We start from the raw sequence: 25769 nt of genomic DNA on the forward strand, positions 1-25769 counted from the left end.
CTTCTTTTCTCCAGCACCTCAGGTAGTACAATACCTCTTCATAATTTCTTGTGGCTGGAAGGGAGATGATGAGTGTTCGTGTTCTGCTAGGGGATTTTCTCAGCTAGGAAAAATGCAAGCAGAAGACAATATTAAGTTGATCCAGTAGAAAGCAAAGGTGGAGAAAATGTGACATTTACATTCTTACATCCACCTGTAAGAGTCTAGTTTTAAGTCTGATACAGCAAGTCTCCTGTCAGGGGGAGTTAGGTGCCATCCAGATTGGTTTCCCAGAAGAGAAGTTCCTGTAGGTTGGCTACTGTTTAACAAGTGCATTGTGGCTGTCATTCAAGCTTTTGAGCAGATTCTTTTTGTTATGGAAAAATTTGAATAATTCTGTCTTTGTTACACAAAAATCATGATCTTGAATTTACCACAGATTCATAGACGTTAGTGCAGAGTAATCAAAAGGTGTATTGCTTGGCCTGTCTTGTCTGTTCCTTCCCCCCGCCCCCCCCCACAAAGTCATGTTCGGATGTTGGATGTTGCTGAACCGGTTTGGTTTATTTGTGAAATATGGATGGGCAGGAACCTGGAGCACCTGGAGCAGCTACCTTGAGCAGCCGCTACTATATCTGACTAGTTCACAAAGACACATTTGTTCTGGTTGGCATTAATTAGATGGAGAAGGTGGGAAAGAAAAAGGGAAGAAAAGAGAAGTTATTGCATTCTTGCACTGATAATACATACAGGACTGACAAGTGAAGAGGAAAATTGCAGAGCATAGTGGCTGTCTCTACGGGCAACTGAAAACTGAGAGAAGTCAACAAACATGGCTAAAGAATAACCCAACCTAGTTCATTCTTTGCAGGCCAGTAACTTTTATTTTTTCAAGGGACTTCTGCTTTGTCTATTTGATCTAAAGAGAGCTAGGTAAAATTAATTAGTGATAGATGTGTCAAATAAATGTTACCTGGAATGGAATTTGCAATTAATATTAAAATGCCATTGTGGTGGGTTGACCTGGCTGGACACCAGGTGCCCACCAAAGCCGCTCTATCACTTCCCTTCCTCAAAGAAATATAACGAAAGGCTCGTGGGTTGAGACAAGGACAGGGAGAGATCATTTGCTAATTACCATTGTGGGCAAAACAGACTTGACTTGGGAAAATTAGTTTAATTTACTACCAATCAAATCAGGGTAGGCTAATGAGAAATAAAACCAAATCTTAAAAATACTTTCCCCCCACCCCTCCCTTCTTCCCAGGATTTACTCCCTATTTTTTCTACCTCCTCCCCACAGCAGCGCAGGGGGACAGGGAATGGGGGTTGTGGTCAGTTCGTCACATGTTGTCTCTGCCGTTCCTTCCTCGTCAGGGGGAGGACTCCTCAACTCTACCCCTGCTCCAGCCTGGGGTCCCTCCCATGGCAGATAGTCCTCCATGAGCTGCTCCAACATGAGTCCTTCCCACAGGGCTGCAGTTCTTCACGAACTGCCCCGCGGGGTCACAAGTCCTGCCAGCAAACCTGCTCCAGTGTGGGCTCCTCTCCCCACGGGTCCACAGGTCCTGCCAGGAGCCTGCTCCAGCACGGGCTTCCCAAGGGGTCACAGCCTCCTTCAGGCACCCACCTGTTCTGTTGTGGGGTCCCCCACGGGCTGCAGGTGGAGATCTGCTCCACCGTGGACCTCCATGAGTGCAGGGGCACAGCCTGCCCCGCCATGGGCTGCACCACGGGCTGCAGGGGAATCTCTGCTCCAGCAGCTGGAACACCTCCTCCCCCTCCTTCTTCACTGACCTTGGTGTCTGCAGAGTTGTTTCTCTCACATATTCTCACTCCTCTCTCCAGCTGCAGTTGCCATTGTACATTTTTTTTTCCCCTCCTTGTAAATATGCTATCACAGAGGTGCAACCACCATCACTGATGGGCTTGGGCTTGGGCTTGGCCAGCAGCAGGTCCATCTTGGAGCCAGCTGCTATTTGCTCTATCAGACATGGGGGAAGCTTCTAGCAGCTTCTCACAGAAGCCACCCTTGCAACTCCCCCACTACCAAAACCCTGCCACACAAACCCAATACAGCCTTGTAGCTTCACTTGGAAAGCACTACTAGGCATCACATCCACTTTTTTGTGAAATTATTGCTCAGCAGGTCCAGCGCTTAAAATTAACAGTGGATCTCGTAGCCATGGGATGTTATGAAGGCCCAATATATAAAAGGGCTCTCAAAGGAATAACTGATGGGAGATGGGCACACAGATGGGTGTCCAGCTGGCCATTGCCAGCCGTAGAGTGGGTATTCCTGGAAGAGGTTCAGTTGGTAACTGGTTTCTTCCTCAGTTTCCTCTTAACTCACACATCTTCTATGGAACATAGCCTTTCCATGGCAACAGTGAAGAGGGATATTTGGTTAATCTAGCATGACTGTTTTCTATGAAAAATTATGTCTGTGTTAAAAATCTGAGGTTCAATTAGATTAAAAGTAATAGCTGCAATATGTATTATTCTCAGATGGTCTTCTCTGTGGCATGTTAATACCAGTCTTGTATGATCTTTAGCTTTGAAACATATAATTGACTGTGTGATGGCTTCTTCATTGACAGAAACTTGCAGTTTAACATCCCTACCACTTAGAGGGCTTTGTCATTCCTTTCAGACTGGAAAATGTTATGCTCTAGACCTGGAAGTTTCATAACAATTCCTCCCTAAAGATATTGTTACTGCTTAAATAACCAGATGATTTTTTTTCTTGAGTCACTGCTGGAGCCTTTATTCTTAGGTTTAGCTGATAGACTTTATTGTTATTTAAGCTTTTTCCTTTTCTTTTGCTTGAGAACAAATGGACTGTTTCCCATTGTTTTTGAGCTGGGAGCTATACTTTTTGTTGTAATTTATGATAGGTTACAGTAGCAGGAGTTTCTTCTGAAGAAAAGCAGAAAATAAACTATATTGTGTTTCTTTCTTCATCTCTTGGTCAGCATTACTTTTGGGGTGAAAATTCCTTTACACAGACTACAGTGATAGTGATACCAAGAACTGCAGGGGCTCTGGAGAGCCTGCAACTTTAGTGACAGGCTCTTCTTTCAGGCTGGTGGGAGAGAATACTTGCAGAGTCCTTAATCTGTAATTTGGCAATGAACTGGGTTTTTTTTGTCTAGATGCAGGTGCATGCCCTGGTGAAGACACTGACAGAGAATAAAGAGTATGACACAAGAGAAAAGTTACCAGATAATTAGACATTTAATAATAAATAGAAACAAATTATTGCTCTGTTACCCAAGATTGGTGCTCATTTAATTTCTTACAAATCATGAGTACTTAAAGAGGGGGAGTGATTGATAGGATTAATTAGAGCTATATGTTTAACAAGTGCTCCTAGCTATAATGGCCTCATTAATTAAAACCTGAACTTTGTAAGAAATCTCTTTGCAATCCATATTGGTTTATGAATTCTCTCTTTTTTTGTTTTTGAATGGAGGAAAAATTAGATTAACAGGTCAGTAGTGCATACAAAAAATAATATGTAATGCATTACAGTGATTTATATTTGTTTGGAGAATCAGAAAAACATGAACCAACACATAAATCAAGCATAATCAACAAGGCCAGCCTTTGTGGAGATGTTTTCTTTAGCAGTCTCTGGAGGTCTGTATTTAAATTCATCTTATGTGAGGTTACGTGAACCAGTCTTTGAACTAGCTGTAGATGAAGTATACCATTTTTATGTTTTAAGCTATTTGCATTCCATTGAGAACATTGAATATCCATAATCTTCTTCTTTTATACATTTGCATGTGTAAATAGTTATATCTCTTCACTTGATAAACTCAGGAAAATAGCATAAGAGTGTATATGTTTCCATACACATCAAGGGTCTTGATGCTGCAGTCTTTGGCAAATGTAAAATGCACTTAAGTCACTCAACAGGTACTATGCTGTTAAGTAACGATTTGTGTTCCCTGATGCTTTGCTTTGTTTATTGTGAGTTAATGTTCTTTATTAAAAAGCACATCTTTCCTTTACTAATACATTTCAAGGCTATTCATTTCAATTTGCTAATGGTCCTTATTCATTTTAATACTTACTGATACAGTGAATATAGGAATATCCCTGAATATATAGATATAGGGTATATAGATATACCCTCAGGTCTAAAGATCATTAGCATATGCTTGCTTTGGCCTAATCCTCTAAGTATTTGTCTATGTACTTAACTTTATTTAGCATTCCAGGAAATTCATGTACCTGGTGCTGTCTCTTAGCATCTGTAGAGCAATTGCCACTACTGTTTGCAGTAAGAAGACACCCCCTTTATAAGAAAGCTGTTGAACTATGGCTTTAGTTGGAAACAGAACTGAAGTTTTAGCTGCAATTCACATGTGTATATGAAAATGTGAAAGACAGAGATTTATCACATAATTGTGTGAGTCATTTGCAACAATATTTTATTAATATGTAAATAATAGATTCCAATATATGGTCCTAAGTTTGTAGTTAAAGTAATAGTTTGGTAATAGAGAGGGCTATGTACTTTCCAATTTTTGTGTAGTTGCTTGGGAATATGTTAATTTCTATAAGAGAAAGCATAACGTGTAGGAAGTATATATGGCAAAGAGAAATGTAGTTGGACTTGCCTGTGAGTATACAGTGTCTGAGTCACTAAAGATAACATATTATGTCTTAATATCAAGTTTAATGAGGGTGTTTCATATCTATCAGTCTTGATCACTCTTCTGCAATTTTTCAGGAATTTTGAGTAAAATGTAATTTTTTAAAGGAACTTTGACCCAATTCTGTGTTGTTTATGTGACTCAAAACTTGCATAGTTTTCAGCAAGACTGTTGGCTTAAAAGCAAAGAATAAAGACAACTTGGTACTTACTAGGACACTTGGACATGGAAGTACTATTTGTTCCTTATTGAGCATAGAGCCTGTGTTTGCAGAGCGCTTTGGGAAACTCATCTCTCATTTTTTAACATTGAAGCATCACTGTTGCCTTCAACAAAACTGAGAGCTGGGTATGAGGCTAAAATACACTTTTAATTACTGGAAGTGTAGATTCATAATACTACTCATGAATACCACATAATCTTCCTGAGACTAAAGGTTATGTTTCAACACTTAAGAATATAAATTTTAATTGGTTCTCTGACACAGTTCCTTGTGGCCACTGTATAAAAACATGCACAGATTCAGGCAGTGTTTCTCAAGTTTGTTAACGTGATACTCACATCCCAGTTTTCTGAATCAGATCACGTAGAAGTAAAGCCTAATCAGGCATCCCCTTTGTAAAGTACTTCTACTGAGGAGACTAATCTGCTGTTACGATATTTCTTTTTTAAGGCCAGCAGCCTCAAAATCAAGACTGATCTCTAAACCTCCCAAAGTTTTGGGACTTCCTAGATTTGAGATCTCATTGTCCTCTGCACCATTTAGGAATAATTCCTTTTCCAAACACTGTGGCAGAGACTTTGACTTCAAATGTCTTTAGAAACTTCAGGCTTCATGTTTAGTAAGTTTCAGATCAAGTTTGTTTTGGCATCACACCACTAAAAAGTAGTTTACAACAAAGCAAAAGAAAACAATTTTCTTATCTTTTAAGTACAAAGCCTTTCTGTGTGATGAGTTTGAATGGATAAACAATCCTTTAGGCTATGCTGCAGGAGAAGACATTAAAAGGAACAAGTTCCTGTGGATTTGGCTGGGACAGTTTGTGTCTTTTTTTGTCATGTTTTTAAGCATACACTTGCACACTGACATTCTTCAAATTTTATTTTAATAATTTTAACAATACTGATGTTTTCATACTCCTGCCGTGATCATTCTCTCAGTGTCCTTCACGGGGAGAGATTAGAATTCAGTGCTGTATTGTTAATCTAACAATTGGCAACAGAGTAATTAATCACAGAATCATCTAGGTTGGAAGATCATCCAGTCCAGCCATTAACCTAACACTGACAGTTCCCAACTACACCATATCCCTCAGCGCTATGTTGACCCGACTCTTAAACACCTCCAGGGATGGGGACTCCACCACTGACCTGGGCAGCTCATTCCAACACCTAACAACCCGTTCTGTAAAGAAATACTTCCTAATATCCAGTCTAAACCTTCCCTGGTGCAACTTGAGGCCATTACCTCTTGTCCTATCGTTTATTACTTGGTTAAAGAGACTCATGCCCATCTCTCTGCAACCTCCTTTCAGGTAGCTGTAGAGGGCAATGAGGTCTCCCCTCAGCCTCCTGTTCTCCAGACTAAACAACCCCAGTTCCCTCAGCCGCTCCTCGTACGACATGTGCTCCAGACCCTTCACCAGCTTCGTTGCCCTTCTTTGGACACGCTCGAGTAATTCAATGTCCTTTTTGTAGTGAGGGACCCAAAACTGAACACAGAAATCTCTTTCTCTACCCAAAACCCAAAATGCAGCAGTGAGCAAATGGCTTCATTGATCACAGGGAATTGTTAAAAGCAAGTCCTGTGTAGCAGTGAAACAGGATGGGAGTAGCTTTTTTTTTTTCCCTCTCCTTGTCTAACCAACCCCCAAAGATTACAAGTAGCTGCTCTACATTATAAACAAGGGGATTTTTTGTTTGTGTCTTACTCTGAAGTTTAGAAAGATACTATTTTTTCTGAGTAAGGGAAATCTGATATTTGATGGTGCATAATCTATTCATTTACTATGACTCAAGTACGACACATTGCTCCTCCAGCAAGGTACAAGTGTTTCAGAATCACATGCTGCTGTTGAAATTACAGTTTGCCTTTCTCCAGAGAGCATTAATGGTGGGTCATTTATAGTATGGCTTATTGAGCCAAATTAAAATGATATTTAAATACCACTGTAAAATGTAGATGAAGCATTAGAGAGGAAAATGGCAACCCTGCATACAGTCACCCATCATTGTCTTAAGACTTCCATTGGTGAGGCAACAGAGGGGTTTTATAGCTCAAAGAGTAATTAATGTTAAACAACCATTTGAAGGAGAATTGGTACTTAGCATTCATATGAAACAGTTTCATATTAAGAAGCTGTTCATATTGTATCACCTGAGTTGCTCTTTCTGACATAGCATTTCCTAATTTTTTCCAAAAAGCTGGACTGCTTTTTTCTTCCTTCTATGACCTTGATGTACAAAGAGAATCACAGGGTGCAGACACTGACTAAAAAGCAGGAGCATCTATACTTCTCCGCTACTTTTACCTGGGGTGGACAGAGGATGTGACCAATCAGTAATGTACTGAAGGTATTTGACTGGAGCAGGAGGGCCCTGCATCTCTGACATGCCCTTCAGAACAGTCATGAGGCTGCTCTAACTCTGGCCCGGTTCAGCAAAAAAGTGAGACTCAAATGTCTTCTGGATCAGCCCTTCTGTGCTGACTGACAATGTGGCCAGAGAAGAAAGAATGGAGAGATATTATTTTTAACCAGTCCACTGTTGTTATTTTTCTTCATCATAAAATCCTATGATTAGCTGTATAGAATAAGTAATTTATGTGAGTGTGCTTGCCTGTGAGAAAGTTACAAACTGCAGACATATTAGCATATTTGTTCCAATTGTTAGTATTAAAGCTCCACTATGATCTCATACTATGCTATGGTATCTGCTTTCCGTAGACAGTGGACCAATTGTTTGGAGTATATGCCTGGCAGCAGCACCTATCAATCTAAAATGTATGTCCCCTGTCCATCAAAATAAGATAAAATAGAATTCCACAAGTAATGAGCTTTAAAAAAAAGATTGTATTTCTGTGCTGCACATGAAATGAGTGGCATAGAGGATTCTCTTTCGTGAGCAGATGGCAAAGCAATAAAAATGAGGTTTTGGAAACTGCATATTAGGATTTCCAAACCAACAAGTAAAACTCTTACTTTCTAGCTTTCTTAAAAAACTACCTGGACCAATTTTCAAGTCCAACTGTTTTTACCAAGATATTTATGCCTGACTTATTAGTGAGGCAACTGAACCCAATAAAAAGCTGTACTGGGTACTTGTGGGTCAGTGAATTCCAGTAGTGACACTGGAGTACAGTTTTGTGCCTCATCTGAGTTGTTATACCCAGTCAGCCCTGGTACTATCTTTTTCTAGGACTTTGAATGCTTTGTGAAAATAGGATTTTTGTAACCTATTGGGTACCTGCTTGTTTCTGTCCTACTGTTGATCTGCTCCAGCTCCTAAGATGCTTTGTTTCTTTATTGTGAAAAGCATTCTAACCATAATAATACTGAGTTACTATACAGCACAGCCATGAGATGTGCAGAATACAAAGCATGCTATTTGACACTCACTTAAACAAGAGGATTGCACTGGCCAAACTCTTCCCATGCAGAGCTGACCCTGAATTTTGCAGAAACAGATGGCTGCACAGCAAATAGATTCTGGAGAGTCTGTCATCAGAAATACATAATTTAGAACACACACATGACGAAATAATAATTTTACAGTGGTTCGATAGGTGGATATTCATTAAGTATTTGAGCCCTAAGCTATGTTAAGTTTAGATACATTAAATTACCTCTCTGAGCTAATATATTACTAGAGTCTTAGATTGAATTTCTTCACAACCTGCTTGAGCTAGGGACATTGACAGTTGAAATCAAGTGAATCTTTTGGATACAGTTTAAGAAATTACTGTCACCAGTTATGTGCTTCTTTCCCCTGCTGTAACTTCCTGCAAGCATAATACACCTTAAGCAGTCATTTTTTAGTTTGTGTCTTGCAAAGAAACTCATGAGCTGTGGTTCAGCACATAATCTACTGATTCTGTGGTGAAGGTGGTAACTTTCAGCAGAAAGGGACAACTGGTGACTGACACATCTTGTGTTTCCTTAGTAAGATTCTCCAGAACTCTTAGTGGGCACCATAAGTATGCAAATGCACAACTGTACTGGCTCTGAAGATGGTATCTTGTTAAACTGTGGTAATTTGATCATATTCAGTCATATGTCTCAGTTCTTCTGTTACATGAGACTCTAACTCCATGTCCGAAGACTTGTGTAGTGAGGCTTTCATGAAATCCAATAGGTATAGCAGAGGAGGAAGGCTAGAAGTCCTCTATTTTACACCTGAGTTCAGGAAGTGTAAGGGACATTAATATGGTAAAGGATGTGGATATTTGTCAGATGCATTCTTTATCTTAAACTAAGGTTCTTGACTGATAACGGCAACAAGTTGGCATAACCAGTGGCGCAAGTAGAAGTTTTTGAGGCTATGGGTTTGAACCCATAATTATTTACTTGCACACATGTGCATGTGCATACTCGTGCATGTGCGGTGAAAAGTGCACCGAGACCTTCACAGACATACCATCCTATAGACATACTCAGCTATGTTTTGAAGCTTCTTCCAGTGTTGTCTTTAAACACATGCAACATTGTCCTCAAACTGAAGAAGCACACATGCAGAAGTCAAGGCAGATGGATCAGTAGAATTAAGATTATTGGAATTTTTTGGCATCACTTTTGTGATTGATTAATCAGAAGATTTAAATATAAAACCCTACTTATTTATTGAAACTGTTTCAGACTGTGACTGGTTCTTTGCAAGCAAAGGGCATGAAAAACTCAGGCTAACTATAATGTGGACAAACAGAGCAGCAGGGCAGTACCTGCTAATAACACTGGTTTTTGGACTGGTTGATCCCAAATGCATCTGGATGAGTGTGAGCCAGCATGGCAGGAAGGACAGTCCAAAGAAATGGCATGATGCTGTTTACTGAAAGAGCAAAGACAGGATATGAACTGAGGAATCTAAAATCCTTCCAGCTAGAACTTGTTCTGTGGCCCCTGCTGGGCTACTTATAACTTGACTTGACTATAGATTATCCATGGACATTTAATATCATGGAAAAGAGTTCCAGTAATCGTAATCCCTTTGCACATCTGTCTTGCTTTCTGCATGCTCATTTCGCCTGTTACAAGTTGCCATTCCACACACATTCTAACAGACGTTGCCAGCAGAAACCTTTAAAAACCTTATGAAGAGTGTGCGTTTGTGAGGGGTCCAGTCTATTGTTTCAAAGAAATGAATAGGAAATTAAATAATCACAACAGTTATTTATTGTTTCAATGAGAACAAAGTGCAGGCTCTTCCATGGAAGAAAGACCAAAGACAGTGTGGATTTGCAACCTTATGCTCAAATGTCTGAGGTATGTTTTGTTTCACTTTGTTGTGTTACCGTTGTATGAAAGAGGGCATTACAACATGAAAAACGGAGAACACGAGGAAGCAATTCTTTCCTGCTGTTTCCACTTTGCATGAATTTTTAACACCTTTGTTGGAGACCAAATGTCTGGTGTGACTTCAGCCAGGATTCCTCCCTGGCACTTTGCTGAAACATTTGTAGTTTTCTGTCACAGTTTGCTGCTTACACGCAAGTTTAGCTAAAAAAAACTAATAAATAATTAAGCGGCTGCTATCATCTTGTGTTTCACATGCTGAATTTCAGAAAGTGGGATCTCCATGGTGTTTGTAGGAAGAAAAGTTTTTCCTTCACTCTTTCAGACTGTCCCCACTGTCAGCAAACTCCTGCTTCACTTTGTGTTGTTAAGTTTTTGAGTAATATTTGGAGAAAACAATAAAAAAAAAGTGAACTGATTATTTACCACAAGGCTGTTGTGCAGAGTTCTGCCATTCTGGAGAACAGCAATTTTGGAAACATTTATTTTGCACATGACAGGCTTGGCCAGTCCCGGGCAGCCTCCTGTTAGGGGCCTGGGCACTGCCAGCCCTCACTCAGCACTGGGTTAACTGCCCCCAGGGCTGAGCTTGCCCTTGCTGGGGCTGCCACTGCAGCCCTCAGGCGTGTTGCTGGGATGCTGTGCGAGAGAATCCATTTCTTCCTGCCTTCTCACCCTAGTGAGGCTGGCCCTTGGCAGGGAGAGGAGGTCTTTGGCTGTGGGCACAGCGCAGAGGTCTGGCTTTGGGAGCACAAATCCTGGCGGAGGCAGTTAGGTGGAGCGGGTTTTCCTGCAATTGTAGGGGAGATTTTCCTGTTGCGTTTTGGCTGTGACTGTCTCACAGTTGCAGGCGCAGTCAGTGCTGCTGCAGGATTACTGGGATGGTGGTGACTGCTACTGCCTGTCCTGACTGGGCTGCTGGTGTTTTCTGAGAAGGGTCAGCGCACTCCCTGTCTCCGCAGCAATGTTTCAGCCAGAAGATGTAGGGCAGGATCCAGTGGTGGGTATGCGGCTGTGTAGCTTCTTGGGAACTAGAGCCAATGCATATGTGTAGGCTTGCCATTGCAAGTAATTTCAGAAGTATTTTATAATGCATTTAGCAGTCGTAAGGGAGGAGTTGAAGTTTGCTCTGTTGCTATGATGAATTATCGTTTTGATACTGAAAACTCAGGAAAAAAGGGAACTTCTTTAGCAAAAATTATTCTTCGCCTTGTGTTTTCAAACAAGGGCTTTTTGTTGTCTTGTGAGTTGTCATAAAACTAGTACGAGAGATAAATTGGGCATTAGCATCTGCATACTGTTAACATCTGGAACATTATAATTCTGTTTTAAAAATAACAGATGAAGGCTGAGATACATGTTTAGGTGAGAAGAATTAAAAAAATATAGTCATTACCTAAAGCTTGCTCCACTCCTTGTGTAGAGTCTTTCCAATCCTATTTATTTGTAACTGATGAAGTTACATAACCTAAAGTGATGATGTGTTTAAGTAGTTAAGCGATGACGTGTTAAGGCTGAGAGATGATGTTTTTTCAAAGCACCGGTATGCTCAGAGTGATGGTCTGGTCACTACCGTTATTTTTTGTGCAAGTTCTGTATTCACAAAAGCCCACAAAACATGCCATACCTGTAGGAGGATCAGAAACATGTATAGTCCACAGGTACTGAATTTCTAATGTGATTTTCCCAGTACAACATTTCAAGACAAGCACTTGTCTGAGAACAAGACAAGGTGACATTCAGTCAGGTTTTAAAGTAGATATTTAACAAGCTCCTGGGAAAAAAAGCTTGAGGCTGGAGGTTGTGCAGATGCATGCCAGTAATTCTTTCACAAGTGCTACTCTCTTTATTACAGTAAGAGTGACCTGCTTGTTAGCTAACAGGAAATGTACAATTTATTTTAGTTTTTTGAGATAAACTGTGAGACTTTATATGTTGTTGATGAGGAATGTCTCAAAGGGATGTATTTAAGCTATTATTTTCTCTTTCCGTGCTATCTTAAAAGCTATTAAGCTGTTTTGTGAGTGACATTGAGAACCTTTTACTTGTGAGGCCTATCTGGTGTATTGATACAGTTATTCAGAAGCAATTGCTCATTTTAGTTGTTTTTTCCTAGTCCCTTTTGGGATGTTCTGAAGACTATCTGCAGGACAATTAATTTGAGGACATCAAGTAAACTAGTCAGTAGTCCAACCAAACTAGTACATAGTCCAACCACCTATAGCCAATGGATCCTTTTCATGTGCATGCATACATGTGCATGTGTTTGGCAGAACACAGCCATAGCCATGCAGTAAAAACCATTTTCCATTCATTTCATGAGGCTACTCATCAAGGCCTTTCCCAGGATCAGGATCTCCCTGAGCACAGGAGAAGAGCTGTGCAAATCAAACACCACCTACATCTCAGGGCTGGAGGGAGCTGGGTCTCTAAGTAACAAAGACTGTATAATGACAGCTTGAAAAACAACGCTCGGTGAGTGAGCTTAAATTTAATACTGAATCTTCTTGATGTTGTACAGTTTTCTGGTTGATGTCAAGTGAAGCACAGGTAAATCAGGTAATTTTTTCTTACCTCTTCACTAGCTGAATTAGAAGCTGGTGTTACCTGGTTTCGTATTGTACTTCAGCTCCCAGAGCATCTCTCTGGTCATCAGTAGGTTTTAAAAAGACTAGTACTATTTACCACTTCAGTTTGTAGGCTGCAAATTACGTTGCTGTTACAATGAAGACCTTTGCTCTTAGTTTCTTAACTTGAAGCAGTGAAGTTTTGTCACAGTGTGGTTTCTGAGAACCTGTGAGGCAAGATTATGTGGCTATGGTTAATGATTGGTCTTGTCTCAGATCTTTGAAAAGTCTTTAAAGGATGACATTCTTAAAGGGTGTAAATGTATAGAAGAAAATATTTGAGATCACCAGGGTTTACTGTGGTATGTTTCTGTTAAGTAACACTTTCTCAATGAATAAAATCCACGTGGGCATGCCTCTGGTAAGCAATGAAGTATTACTGGCTCTTTGCAAAAAGCACCTGCTGACGTGACTTTGAAAGTCCTAAAGAGAGGTTAAGTGAAAACTTGCCACTTTAGTATTTAGCTTTATTTGCAAGGAATAAAGACTAAGACTTTGCATCTCATTGTGAGTACTTCACTGAACAGGCTGGGTTGGGATGCCAAACCCTTGAGTGTCTTAGGCGCAGGACAACTGGCGCTAGATACAACTCTGTACTTCTTTGTCTTTTCAGTTGATTTTGCTGTTTTCATTTTGTGTCCTGTTGTGTTGGGGTCAGAGTTTTTACTCATGCACTAACCGTTTTGGTTATTTGGGTTAATACTGCCATTTGGTAATGCCAAACAGCGTGAGGAGAGAACTAGTAAAGTAGTTACTACACTTTTTTGGTATTGTGAATGGGAGAAACTTAACCCTTTGAAGCCTGTTAGAGAGCTGCAGTGGATGGCAGGAAGGACGGGGATGAACAGTTGGGAGGACAAGGGTCTTGCACATTGTTCATGATCTGCAGTATAGGAAGGCAAGCTACTGTTTTGTCAAAAAAACTATGAATAAAATACAGAAGTTACAGTTAGGCTTGTCATGCCAAGCAAGCTGGTCTTAAGACTTAGTGCAGACCCCATTGCGTCTGGTTCTCAGGAACTGTCTGCATGCCCTTCATGCGCAGCAGGGACCAGAACCATCTGAATCCACAAAAATCCTCGTGCAGTAGTGTCAGTTGGAAATGGGTTGCTTTGGGATCATTGTCCTGCAACTCAGTTCAGATTTCTGTGTGTCCTCTTGGATCTTTAAATACAGAGAATGACAGAAATGAGGCACGTTGGAAGAGAACTATTGGAAGCAAATTTGACTAAACAAGTGATTGTTGAGCTCATAAGAATAATAAAGAATAGATGTAGAGTCTCCATTTTATTTTTTTAAAGCTCAAGAACACTGGAAATAGTTACTTGTTAGTTGGTGTAGTCTTAATTTCTTACGTTCTTAAATTCCTTTCATACCTGGAATGAAATAAGCACATCTAGAAGGCACAGATCACTTAATCCTAAAGATAATCTAAAGTATTTTAAATGAGATGGCTTTAGAGATGCCTGTTTCTTTCTATTGACTATCAAGGGACCTTACAGAGACCAGTTCAGATGAATGCCACCCTCTGTGTTTAGGAACCACTGTCCAGCAAGAGAGAGGAGCTGGTTTCTCATATTTGTTCTGCTAGTAATTTGCTACAAGGTATTTTCAGATTTCTGTTCTAGTCTACAGGGCAAAAGAAAGCTCCTGAAATCATTCTTCTAATGGAGAACAAGAACCTAGTACCCCAAGGTAGAGTGATGGAAGCATACTTATGGTGGTCCTGGTGACACTGGTAATTTGGGAAATATCCCCACTCTTCTTGGAGCAGGCCTTGGGGTCTGGTGAGGGCCCATGTGAGGGTTCTGCTCCCCAAATGGAGAAGCAACCCTGCCAGTTCCCGTTTTGTTATTCCTGGACCCAGGAAGCCTGAGCTGGGTGTTTTCTGCACCAGTGACAGAGGTTTCTGTCAGAGGTCTAAAACAGATTACCTTCAGAGCACAGATATAATTTCCTTATCCTCCACCCTGCCATGGTTCACAGCTAATTTCCCCTTCTAATTATCTGATTACAATCTTGAGTTTTAAATACAACATCGATCTTGTAGAGTTCAGTATATTGAAAGTACAGCAGGCATAAATTAGGAGGAACTTCTCAGTGTTGGACAGTGGGGTTTTTTGCATTCTCCAGAATCTCTTTGTAGTCTTTGCAAATGTGCAGAATATAACTCAGAGAACGTGTGTTTGTTCTTTAAAAAAAAAAAATCAAAAGCCTTTTATAAGCTGTTTTAATGATCACATATGAAGATTGGAGAGCAGGGCAGGGAGAGGCTAACACTGTGTTCTCTATAATGCTGTAGGGATAGCTTTATAAAAACAAGAAGCTTTAGTTTGGCAGAAGTGCATCTTTCAGGTAGTTTAAATTCAGAGTCCTGTGTGGTGGGTGAGGTCACACCTTCATACCTGTTGTAGTTTCTGGGACATTTCTTGGTGCTATTTTAAATTCCCTCTTTGATGAGAAAGCTTAGGTTCTTCCTTGAGAACTTAAAACGTCTTTATCTAGATGGAGGCGATGATTATGAATTTAAGCAGTATTTATGATTCCCTTTACCTAGTTACAGGGAAAGAATTCATAGGACAACTTGGTGGAAAGAGAATGCAATCATTTCTTTAAGCCACCCTAAGATTTTCCCTGAAAACTTGCAGTAGCTTAAGGGCCCCAGTGTTTCCAAGCTGCACTAAATTACATATCCATGTGTGTGAGCGCATATGACTAGAAGGAATGTGCTGAACTATTTATGGCTGTTTCTGTTGCTGTATCATCTACGCTAAAGATCAGGGAGTACCATGCCACCTAAGGCATTACACAAGCGAAATTCCCAGCTGGGGAAATGCAAGAGATTTCCAGATCTACTGTGCAACCAAAGCCCTATGAAAACTGTTGGGTTTTGGTATTTACTGTTTGGGTAAATTTATTTTACCTTCCTTTTGTTGCAGAGTAGCATCTGTCATGTAGGAAGCTCTTACCTTGAAATGAGAGAGAAAAAAAATGTGTGTGGTGTATAGGAATTTGTCCCCTTTGGCAAGTTTTTGGCGTTGCTCTAGTTGTTTCCCGTGCTGCCAGTATCCAGACCAAGATGTGAACCTGATTCCTCAATATTTGTTGTTGTCTAGTTATGATATACCCCAGAATAAATACCAATTTCTCAAATGAAAAGTGTGAATTTAGTTGAAGACGTTTTTGGAACAGACCTTCAGCCATAAATTTGTTAGGAGGTCACTGCTGATGCTAGTAGACCTCTGCTGATTCACATGTGCTAAAGATTAAACAATCCTTTGCTTTTCTTCCCCTGAAGCATTTTGAGGAAATATTAAATCTTACATCTAAAGAATGTAAAGTTACAAGAGTTGCAAGAATATAAAAAGTAAAGGCCAAAAAGCATTTCAGATGTATACTAGTATAGGTTTATGCACATGTGTAATATTGTATCTAATGTATTACTATAGATAATATTAAATCACCTATTTATTGATTGCTTTGGGATTTCCAGAGCATGATCTTTTTTTTTTTTTTTGCCTGTTAGCTTTTGAGGCTCAGTTGTTGTTTTAGCTCCCATGAGAAGGCATATGTGATGTTGTGCCAAAGACCTTAATTCTGTGAGCTGTTTTCTCACTGAATAACATACAGGATTTGGCTTACTAGCCGACCTACTAGCATAGGTTTTAACCAGAGAGGAATGTTGTCTAGGCTTTATATCACTACAAACAGCATAGCAGATGTGGTTTTGCTGTATTAATATCCTTTAAATGTTGCAAACATGGAAACACTGCATGTAACTTCTAGACAAGACAGCTAATCATTCTTCTGTCAATGAAAATGTATGAATAGGATGAACTACTCATTTTTATGTTATTTGTTTTTGCATACCAGGAGCTGTTGAACAGGGACTATCCTTTGAATATTTATTAATTTGAACTGCTTTGATAAAAAACAGTGGGAAAACAAGTATTTGCTTACTTCAGGGTGTGTGTAGCTTGCTTTCTTTAGCATTATAGAAGTTTTCATTAAACATTTCTAAAGAAAAAATTCTGACTTTTGATTATTCATTTTACACTACTTTTACACAAATTACACAAATTACATTAATATCTCACTGGCTGTGCTGCTGGCAATTACTAGCATCTCAAGTACAGGCTTCAGTGTCTGTGCTGGAGAAGGTAAAAGCTGTAATGGACTTGGGACAAACTGGGCTATGAAGCAGTCCATTGGTTTAATCACATTTGAAATGTTTATTAAATGTGATGTGAAACAATCACATTCACTTGTTGTAAGGAAAAGTTGTTCCCAAGACAACTTTGTGTCTATCCTAGAACAGGATAGAAAATGGCAGAGAGAATAGCATTTTCTTTTTTTTTTTTTTTCCCCAGAGCTAACAGAAGAAATTGCAAGTGGGTTTTTTTATTGCCCATAGCAGATTTTATGGCAAGAACATAAATTTAAATTTTCCTTTTATAGTGCACTTAACAGAAAAATACTGCCACTTTGAAAACTACAGCTGTGTACTACGATAGTAGTGTGCTTAAGCACTCCATAGTTTATTCAGGAATAGTGTGTGTGTTGACTGTAATTCCTCTTGTACTATAAGCCTATGATACATATATGTATGCACACACACACGCATGCATACATGCATAACACAGTTTATTATATTTCATACTTCCATGTTCATATTTTGTATAAAATTTCATTTCATATTCATATAGTGGCAATTTAATAAATTTTATTTTCTAACTGAAAAGGTGGGCAATTATTTTCTAAAAAAATACTTCATCTTCAGGTGTTTGGTCTTTAATTTAACCTGTAGTCTTATGTCCATTTATGAACATTCCTATACATGAGGACCAGGGCCAAGATAGCCTTACTGTAGTAGACATTCAGTAGTAGCCTTAACGCAGCAAATTGTTAGAAAATATTATTAGGAAAAATGCTATCTGAACCTGGTTGGGTGTATTTTGGCCATAATTCACCAAACCACACAAATGGCGATTTTGCCAGAGAAATAACGCATCAAGGAATTTTGGAACATGGTGTAAATCCAGAACTTTTGCTCAGTGCTATTTGTTACTGAGATGTTTAAAATTTGCAGAATGGCCTACGGCTGTTTCTTCCTTCAATGTCACTGAGTTCACTGCAATTTAAAAGTTCACTGAAACAGCTTTAATTCATACTATGAGCTCCACCTTTACTAAAGTGGAAAGCAAAGCTTCATAGGACATCCTCTTCCACCAATTTTTCACTCCTGGTAGACTCTCTTCTCACCTTCCCTGAAGGTTGTAGGAGCAGCTGAAACAGAAAAGGAGCAGGACGCAACATGTGGCATGCTAAAACATTGACTGCTATCTTTATTCTAATAGCTAGTGATTTATTCTGCATGGGGAGAATTCTGTGATGTTTTACTGACAAAAAGTGACCCCAGAATACTGGAATTTTTGATACATTGATTTCTAAGTGTAGTTTTATATTTTAGGCATTTTACCTCAGGCATTATGATAACACTTCAGAAATATCATGTTCTGGCTTGAATGTACTAAAATAAGGTGAAGAATTTTCTTTGGCAGTATCACTCTATAATTACTTTGTTAATGCAACAAATGTAAAAAATTAACAATATTATTGATCATCTAGTTAACACCAATGAAAAACAGATAAATGTGAAGACCATGTCAGTTCACTAGTTGTTTCTCTTATGAATATTACTAGTTAGGCTGAAATGTCCTATCCAGATCCAATTTTAAAGAATGTTATTAGTCTTCTTGAAGTATTTAATTATTTGAGGTATTTAATTACTGTAGCATCACCAGGTATTACTGCTGGATGTTTATCTTTTTCCCAAGGACATTAGAAGGATAATTGTTTTGGACGTTAATTGCAATTTTCTGGTTGTTGGGGTGCAGAAAGAATGCTAGCCTGTGTACAGGAGCCATATAGGGGTATTGTGAGAACAGCTCCACATAGCAATGTGTGGTTTGCAGTATCTTTCTAACTGCATGTGATTTCTTCAGAATATAGAAGTGTGTTGCTTCCTGTGAGGAAAAGCTCACAGTTCTGGTTCATGGAAGTCTCCCCTCACCAAGACGTTCTGGTATTTTCATCCTGCTGCTTCTATATATTGCTTTCTATACTTAAAACATAGGGATTGTCTGTAAGACTGGCACTCCCAGCAATGAAAAATCAGGAGTCAGCCTTCAGACAGTCATAGGCTGATTTCAAGGACACCAAATCACCAGATTTTCCTATAAACAGTAATGTTTCGAAGAGTGGTAACTGCATATTTTATGTCCAGGAAACATGGTTTTGGGCTTTGATTACTAGGGTCTCATTGAGACCAGTGGTAACAATGGAAGGTATAATACAACATTTTTGTAGCATAACATTACGTTGGATTATGAAACAGTTTGAGATTTTTTTATCTATTCAGATCTACTGGTACTTAACATACTGAAATTTATCTACTTCAGCTTTAGTTCTAATTTCTCTCATGTCTCTACTTCTGAAATGTTTTGGGTACGCTTCCGTGCAACTGAAAGCATTAATGTCACCTGCAAAATATGTCATGCTTAAAACAAGTGGTACAAAAATGATAATTCCACTAGGGTTAGTAGAAGTCTTGCCATGAACTACATTGAGATTGGGATTTCATTTACTGCATTGCTTACCACATAATGCATAACTAATGGTTATATGCTGGGGAAATGTCACAAATCCAAAGTTACTTAAGTATATTTTTGATTTTTAAATAATACTTGTCTTTTGACAATCACTTTTACTTTGATATCTGTTCTTAAAACTACCTCTTGGGGATAGAAGAATAATACTTCTCACTTCAGTGACATTTTAGTAATAGTATAATTTTCTGCCAGTAATTCCATATTTTTACAAATATGAAATTATGTAGTTGAAATTCCTTCTTTTCTTTCTGTGTCTGGAGGCTATGTGGCTTTCAATTTGTGGGCCATGTTGGATATAGAATATAGAGTACAACCATGTGCATATATAAACCATGCATATTGAGTTTCTGCCTAATCTTCCAGTTTACTGTAGCTATGGATTCTCTACCACTCTCAAAAAAAGAATATTACTGAACATGAAACCATAAGACAAGGGCCAATGGATTTGAAAGATTTTATAGCTCATCAGCAGCACACTGTATTTCAGGCACCAACATAAAAGTGAAAGCAGAATTGCAGTTGATTAAAGAGTAATCAGTGGATTGCCCAGAAAATGCAGCCCCTCTTCAGTGCCTCTTAAAGGATTCATTATTCAGTCCCAGATGCAGTGTGTTTTGACTTATTGGTGACTGCAAAAGAAAACAGGGAAATGTAATTTTTTGGTTTCTATCAGTATGCTCAGCTTTGATTACCTTGGAAGATAGGCTCTTATTCCAAGATGTTTACAGTCTAAGATCAGATTTTGGCACCCTTGCTCATACTGAATAGCATTAGTCAGGGCTGAGCTGCTGCTCATTCAGGTCAGATAGATCAGAACTAGTCATCAATTGAGACGGTGGTATTTATGTAGAGCCATGATGGTGATTCAAACATCTTTCTGTGAGGCAGTGATGCAAATGTTTTTCTGCTGCTTTCATCTGTTTATCTGTACCTCTGTTTTATATGAGTACCATAAAAAAGCCTTTGGTTAAAAAAAGTGCTTTAAGAAGAAAACTGAATGAATGAAACTGTTTGGCACACAAAGGAGCAGGAGGGAATTTGTACAGAAAGGATAGCATGGAAAAAAGCCCTGTATTCCAAACACGGTCCTAAGAAACAAACCTGAAAGGTTGGCAGGTTTTCACTGGACTGCCAGTAGATGAGCAGTGATTAGTTTGCTTTTTAAAGCATTGTCTCCTGCCAACCCCAAATCCCCTTCTCCCGTTTCCAGCACAGATTCAGCCTTCAGGATAAGTGGATGATGAGGTACACAGTTGTGGTGTGGAAGGGATTCAAACAATGTGAATGAGATTTTGATCTTCTGGAACTTCTGTGATACAGAGAGTGGAGAGGAGGAAAGACAAACTGGTCTCCATTTACAGAAAAAGCTTTCATCTCTTCTGTGCTGTGTGGCTATGGCTGAGGAGAGAGGAGGGGAGTTGTCTTCCTGCTTATATCAAATTGCCAGGCCTTTAATTTTGACCAGATGCACTATGCAATGATGGCAGCTGATGGATAGTTATAAATGAATTAGTCTTTGGCAAACTAAACTTTATTTCAAGTAAGATCAGCATCACAGAAGATACAGGAAAGCAAATTTTGTGATGGGATCAGTGCATTTTTTAAATGCTCAGATTTCTTGGCAAGAATAAAAGGATGCATTAGTGCAAAGAGGCAAAATATCCTAATATCTAAGCATACCTCTGGTACAGACGCCTTGCTGCTCTTCCCACAGAGCAAGGAGGACTAAATACTGATGGGCAGTCTGAACCTTGCCTCTGCTGAACTTTCCTTTTTGCCGTGGTTTGTATTGGGGTTATTGGTAGCATTCCTGTCACTGCCACTCCATTCCCCACACTAATTGTCATGAAGTACAGAAGGTTCAAGCATGCTTGGTTCCCAAGCCTGCTAATGAGCCCTGAGCTCCCCTCACCCTTAATGAACCAAGATTTGTTTGTGGGGGGTTCTTGTCCATCCCTCCTTTTCCCTGGTCAGGGGAGGAGGCAAGAGTTCACACAACCGAACAATGACTTTACAGTGTAAAGACGATGCAGCTGTGCCATCTGAAGCTGTTCTCAGTTATGAGCAACAAAGCTTAAATAGATTGTACTGTGAAGAGGTACAGCTCTGTGAGTGTGAAGCATAGCTTTTGCTTCTGCTTCACTGACCTGTCTGCTTGTGGCAGTGATGAGCCCTTGACGGGAGCTTAGGCAGGGAGAGCTGCGTAGGGCGACTCTTTCAAAACCACTCTCTGTAACGCCGAGTGCAGGGAAGGAAGCAAAATGAAGTTTCAGTTGATCTCTGGTGGGGGTGTACTGCTGCATTCTCGAGAAAATCCCATGCCTTCCATTTAGAAGTCATTGGTTCCTAATCCACTTCAGGTGATTAGTAAGACCTCTAAAGTAAGCGGTAGTTCATAAGTTTTAGCAGTAGAGAGTACTCACACAAAAGTGGATGTGTATGCACTCACACACACGCAGACTCTTCCTAGGCAAATCACACATTTCACTATCTCACTACATTTTACTACCTTACTCTTTGGAGGCTCTTCCTGTACTAGAGGTTAGGATCATCAGAAATTTGGACTAAACTGCTGTTTATCACTTACTTCATCCACCTTCCTTGAAGCATTTAGGTTATGACACTGTGAGATCCTCTATCTATATTTATCTTGCTACAAACATGTATGTGATATACTTTGGGGCATATGTATAGAGGCACATACGCACAAATATACAGGTACATATAAATACGGTTGCATATGTTCTTGAAATACATAGGAGTATATTAGTATATGATATATATATATCATACATATATATGTAAAATATCACATGCTTTTCTAGAAGCATTATTCCCTGTATATATTCAGATATATATTTATGCAAGTAAACACAGACACGTACCCTAAATGCTGTGCTATAGCTATAATAACAAATGAAAATTTCAATGTGATAAAATAACTCTTAATTGTAATAGTGATTGTAAAGTTATCAGTTATAATACTCTGGACTAATCCTTGCACAATGCTATACAGAGGTAAAGTTTTTTTTACAAAGTTTTAATGAGTGAAGCCAAAAGCAGCATCTGCAGAAGAAATCTAATTTTCCTGTAATAGACTGTTTGATGGTCACCATTTTGGGTTTTAATAATGCACAGAAACATCTGCTGTTTTTCTCAATCACATGAGAGAGAAAGGGAAAGAGAAAGAAATAAAAAAGAAGCTTTTGTTTTGCAAAGTGGACAGAGAGAGAAGGGGGGGAGGGGGGGACGGAATAAAGCAGTCCAGTTTTAAATACCTTCATGTATGCATGTGCAGGTTCAAAACTTTAAATTGCTCTCCAGCCTGGCATGGTGGGTTGATAGCCCTGGGAGCAGTGGCGAAAGCTGACAACCCCCCACGGCTGACCCCTCATGTTCTCTCTCGCCTAATCGAATTTTACGTGTGTTTCCAGATAGCTGATCAGCTTCCCTGGATTTCGCTGACGCCACAGGAAAGCTTTGCCTGAAGATGGAAACACTGGAGTCGGAACTGACCTGCCCTATCTGTCTGGAGCTGTTTGAAGACCCGCTGCTGCTGCCTTGCGCTCACAGCCTCTGCTTCAACTGCGCGCACCGCATCCTGGTCTCCCACTGCGCCACCAACGAGCCGGTGGAGTCTATCACCGCCTTCCAGTGCCCAACCTGCCGCTATGTCATCACCCTCAGCCAGCGCGGTCTAGACGGGCTCAAGCGCAACGTCACTCTGCAGAACATCATCGACAGGTTTCAGAAAGCCTCGGTCAGCGGGCCCAATTCCCCCAGTGAGACCCGCCGGGAGCGGGCATTTGATAGTAACAGCATGTCGTCCTGCGAGAAGGTCCTCTGCCAGTTCTGCGACCAGGACCCTGCCCAGGAGGCGGTGAAAACCTGTGTTACCTGTGAGGTGTCCTACTGTGAGGAGTGCCTGAAAGCCACTCACCCCAACAAGAAGCCGTTCACTGGCCACCGGCTCATTGAGCCCATCCCAGACTCTCACATCAGGGGATTAATGTGCTTGGAGCACGAGGACGAGAAAGTTAACATGTACTGTGTGACTGACGACCAGTTAATCTGTGCCTTGTGTAAACTGGTTGGGAGACACCGTGACCATCAGGTGGCAGCTTTAAGTGAGCGCTATGACAAGCTAAAGGTTAGTGCTACCTATCGACCTTTCTAGCCAAGCAGCATGCGGTTGGGAAGGAAAGTCCCCTTTGGTTGTATGCTAAATTCCTCATTTGGTTGGGGGATGGGAAAGGTAGGTGTGTGGTCTCTAATCGGAGAAGATATACACAGAGATCTACATGTGCATTTGCTCATCACCATTTAAAAGGTGTCAGATTTTGCTTAAGGAAAGATTCCTCAGTTGTGCTTTGATTTCTCTGTAGCTATCATAAGGAGTATGCAGCATATACTACTGTTTAGGTGAATTTCCTTATCTACCTACAGCTTTATTCATGGCAGCTGGCAAGGTTTAGTGCTGACTGTACAGACACAGGCACTGACTGAATTGTCAGGTGTTCTTTGCTTACGCTCCGCTGTTGATTATTTTTCATTCAGTTGCTTTCAGTGTGAAAAGTTTTTTGCATTGTCGCTAACAGGCGATGTATTTATCCATGCCAGCTTCAGGGATGCCAGCCACCTGTCCAGCCAGGGAAACCAAATGCCGGCTCCGCTCCTCCCATGCTGCCTCCCACCCAGGCTTGCAGGCAGCAGCGCAGTCCTGGAAACAAAACCAAAATTGTTTCTGAGCTTCTTGTGGTATTGAGAAGGTTCAGTGAGCTCCCGGTACATCTTCTACCAGGTAGCCAGGCAGCTCCGGCAGCCCCTGGCCCCACGAAGGGTACCTTGGGTGGGGTGGAAGTGGGTGGCCAGGTCACAGGGAGCTGTGGTGGCTCCCTGGGCTGCTGGTGGAAGCACAGCTCCTGCTGAACAGTGAGGCCCGGGCAAGTGGCCCCCCACCCACCTGCATGTACATTACTCTTGTGCCTATTTAGGTGCTGCTGCACAGCAAAGACAGGAATTAAGCACCCCACACTTTCCTGCACCCACTCCCTCTGGACAGTCTGCACATGCGTGTGCATGGCCGGGGTGGGATTTTTTTTTAAAGATGGACTGTGGCCGAGAAACCAGAAGTGCAGAAAGCAAAGCTTATCAGTCAGCCTTCTCACTCAGAATTTCGGGCGTGGAAAAAGAAATGGAATTAATAGGTTTAACTAAGTGGAAGGGTTTTCTCAAATGCCTTCACACAAAACTATGTGGCTGCACACATGTCTATGATAACTTTATGTGAGTGCAGGTGAAATCTGCATACACATGCTATGTGGATTTTGTGTCTCTACGCATGTGTAAACATGCAGATCATATTCTATGATTATTTTATCATAATGAAAGACACTTCTTTACCTGGACTGCACAGCTTCCTTTCATCTCTTAAAAACTTTTTTATTTACTAAAGAGGAATTGTTAGTTTTGCTTTCCTTTTTTTTTTTTTTTTTTTCCCCTAAAAGTATTTGTTATTTTAATAGGTAAGAGTTTAGCCATTGATAAAATGGGACATGGACTATAAATTTGAGTAGAAGGTGCCTTGACTGACAGTATTTTCAATAATCCAACGGGTTTATATCCTTAACAGGTGCTACTGTTTAGTAAGCTAACAGTGACTGAACAATTTATCAGCTTTTTATGAGTAGGAATGCACTACTTCACATGAAATACCCTCAGAATTAAATACTGGGTAAGTATATTTTTGAGGATGTCAGTAAATATTAAACATTTCTTTGTGTTGGTGTACTTAGATACAGCAAGTTTTGAAAAAAAGACTTTGAAAGGCATGTATCTTCTCCTGAGATCTTTGACTTTGTATTGCAGATAGGAAAAAAAAAAAAAATTAGGGTATTTTTGCATGATCTGTGGCTTTCTGTGCCAAGATGTCTAAGCAAACTCTGAATGGCTATCTGACAGGCAAGCAACATTGACGTTAGAAGTTACACAATTTAGGTAACTTGGCAGAAGCCTAATAAAGTACTTTCCACCAGCCACCTCAAAGAGTAATTCAGGGATTAATTTAATAGTTAGTGTACGCCTAGGTCAAATAACTCTTTCCTTATAATACAACTCTTATCATTGTTTATAATGTCTGTACAATTATTTTGAGATGTGAACTTTCTTTGTACCCAAACTATCTAAAAGTACTTTATACAGATAATTATTAACCTACAAGAAATCCCGTTACTGTCCCCTTTGTCATGAGGTAATGTATTTCACTTTGCTGATGTTAGCGATGACATCAGTCATGCCAGTTGTGCCAACAGTTATGAC

At 40.0% G+C, this 25769-nt stretch overlaps 1 protein-coding gene across 3 annotated transcripts in view; it reads left to right on the forward strand.

The window, feature by feature from the left end:
- The window catches only part of MID1 (midline 1), a 358868-nt gene that overhangs the window by 235403 nt on the left and 97696 nt on the right, over positions 1 to 25769 (forward strand). For 2 of the 3 annotated variants that reach the window (XM_074814839.1, XM_074814840.1), the window contains one exon: positions 22886 to 23601. In XM_074814839.1, the coding sequence (XP_074670940.1) occupies positions 22942 to 23601 (660 nt within the window). In that variant the 5' untranslated portion in view covers positions 22886 to 22941. Of the gene's footprint in view, positions 1 to 11029; positions 11154 to 22885; positions 23602 to 25769 lie in introns of those variants that run through there. The other variant, XM_074814841.1, reaches the window with a different exon arrangement.

This window comes from Strix aluco, chromosome 2 (genome assembly GCF_031877795.1).
Source record: "Strix aluco isolate bStrAlu1 chromosome 2, bStrAlu1.hap1, whole genome shotgun sequence".
Classification (NCBI taxonomy): Eukaryota; Metazoa; Chordata; class Aves; order Strigiformes; family Strigidae; genus Strix; species Strix aluco.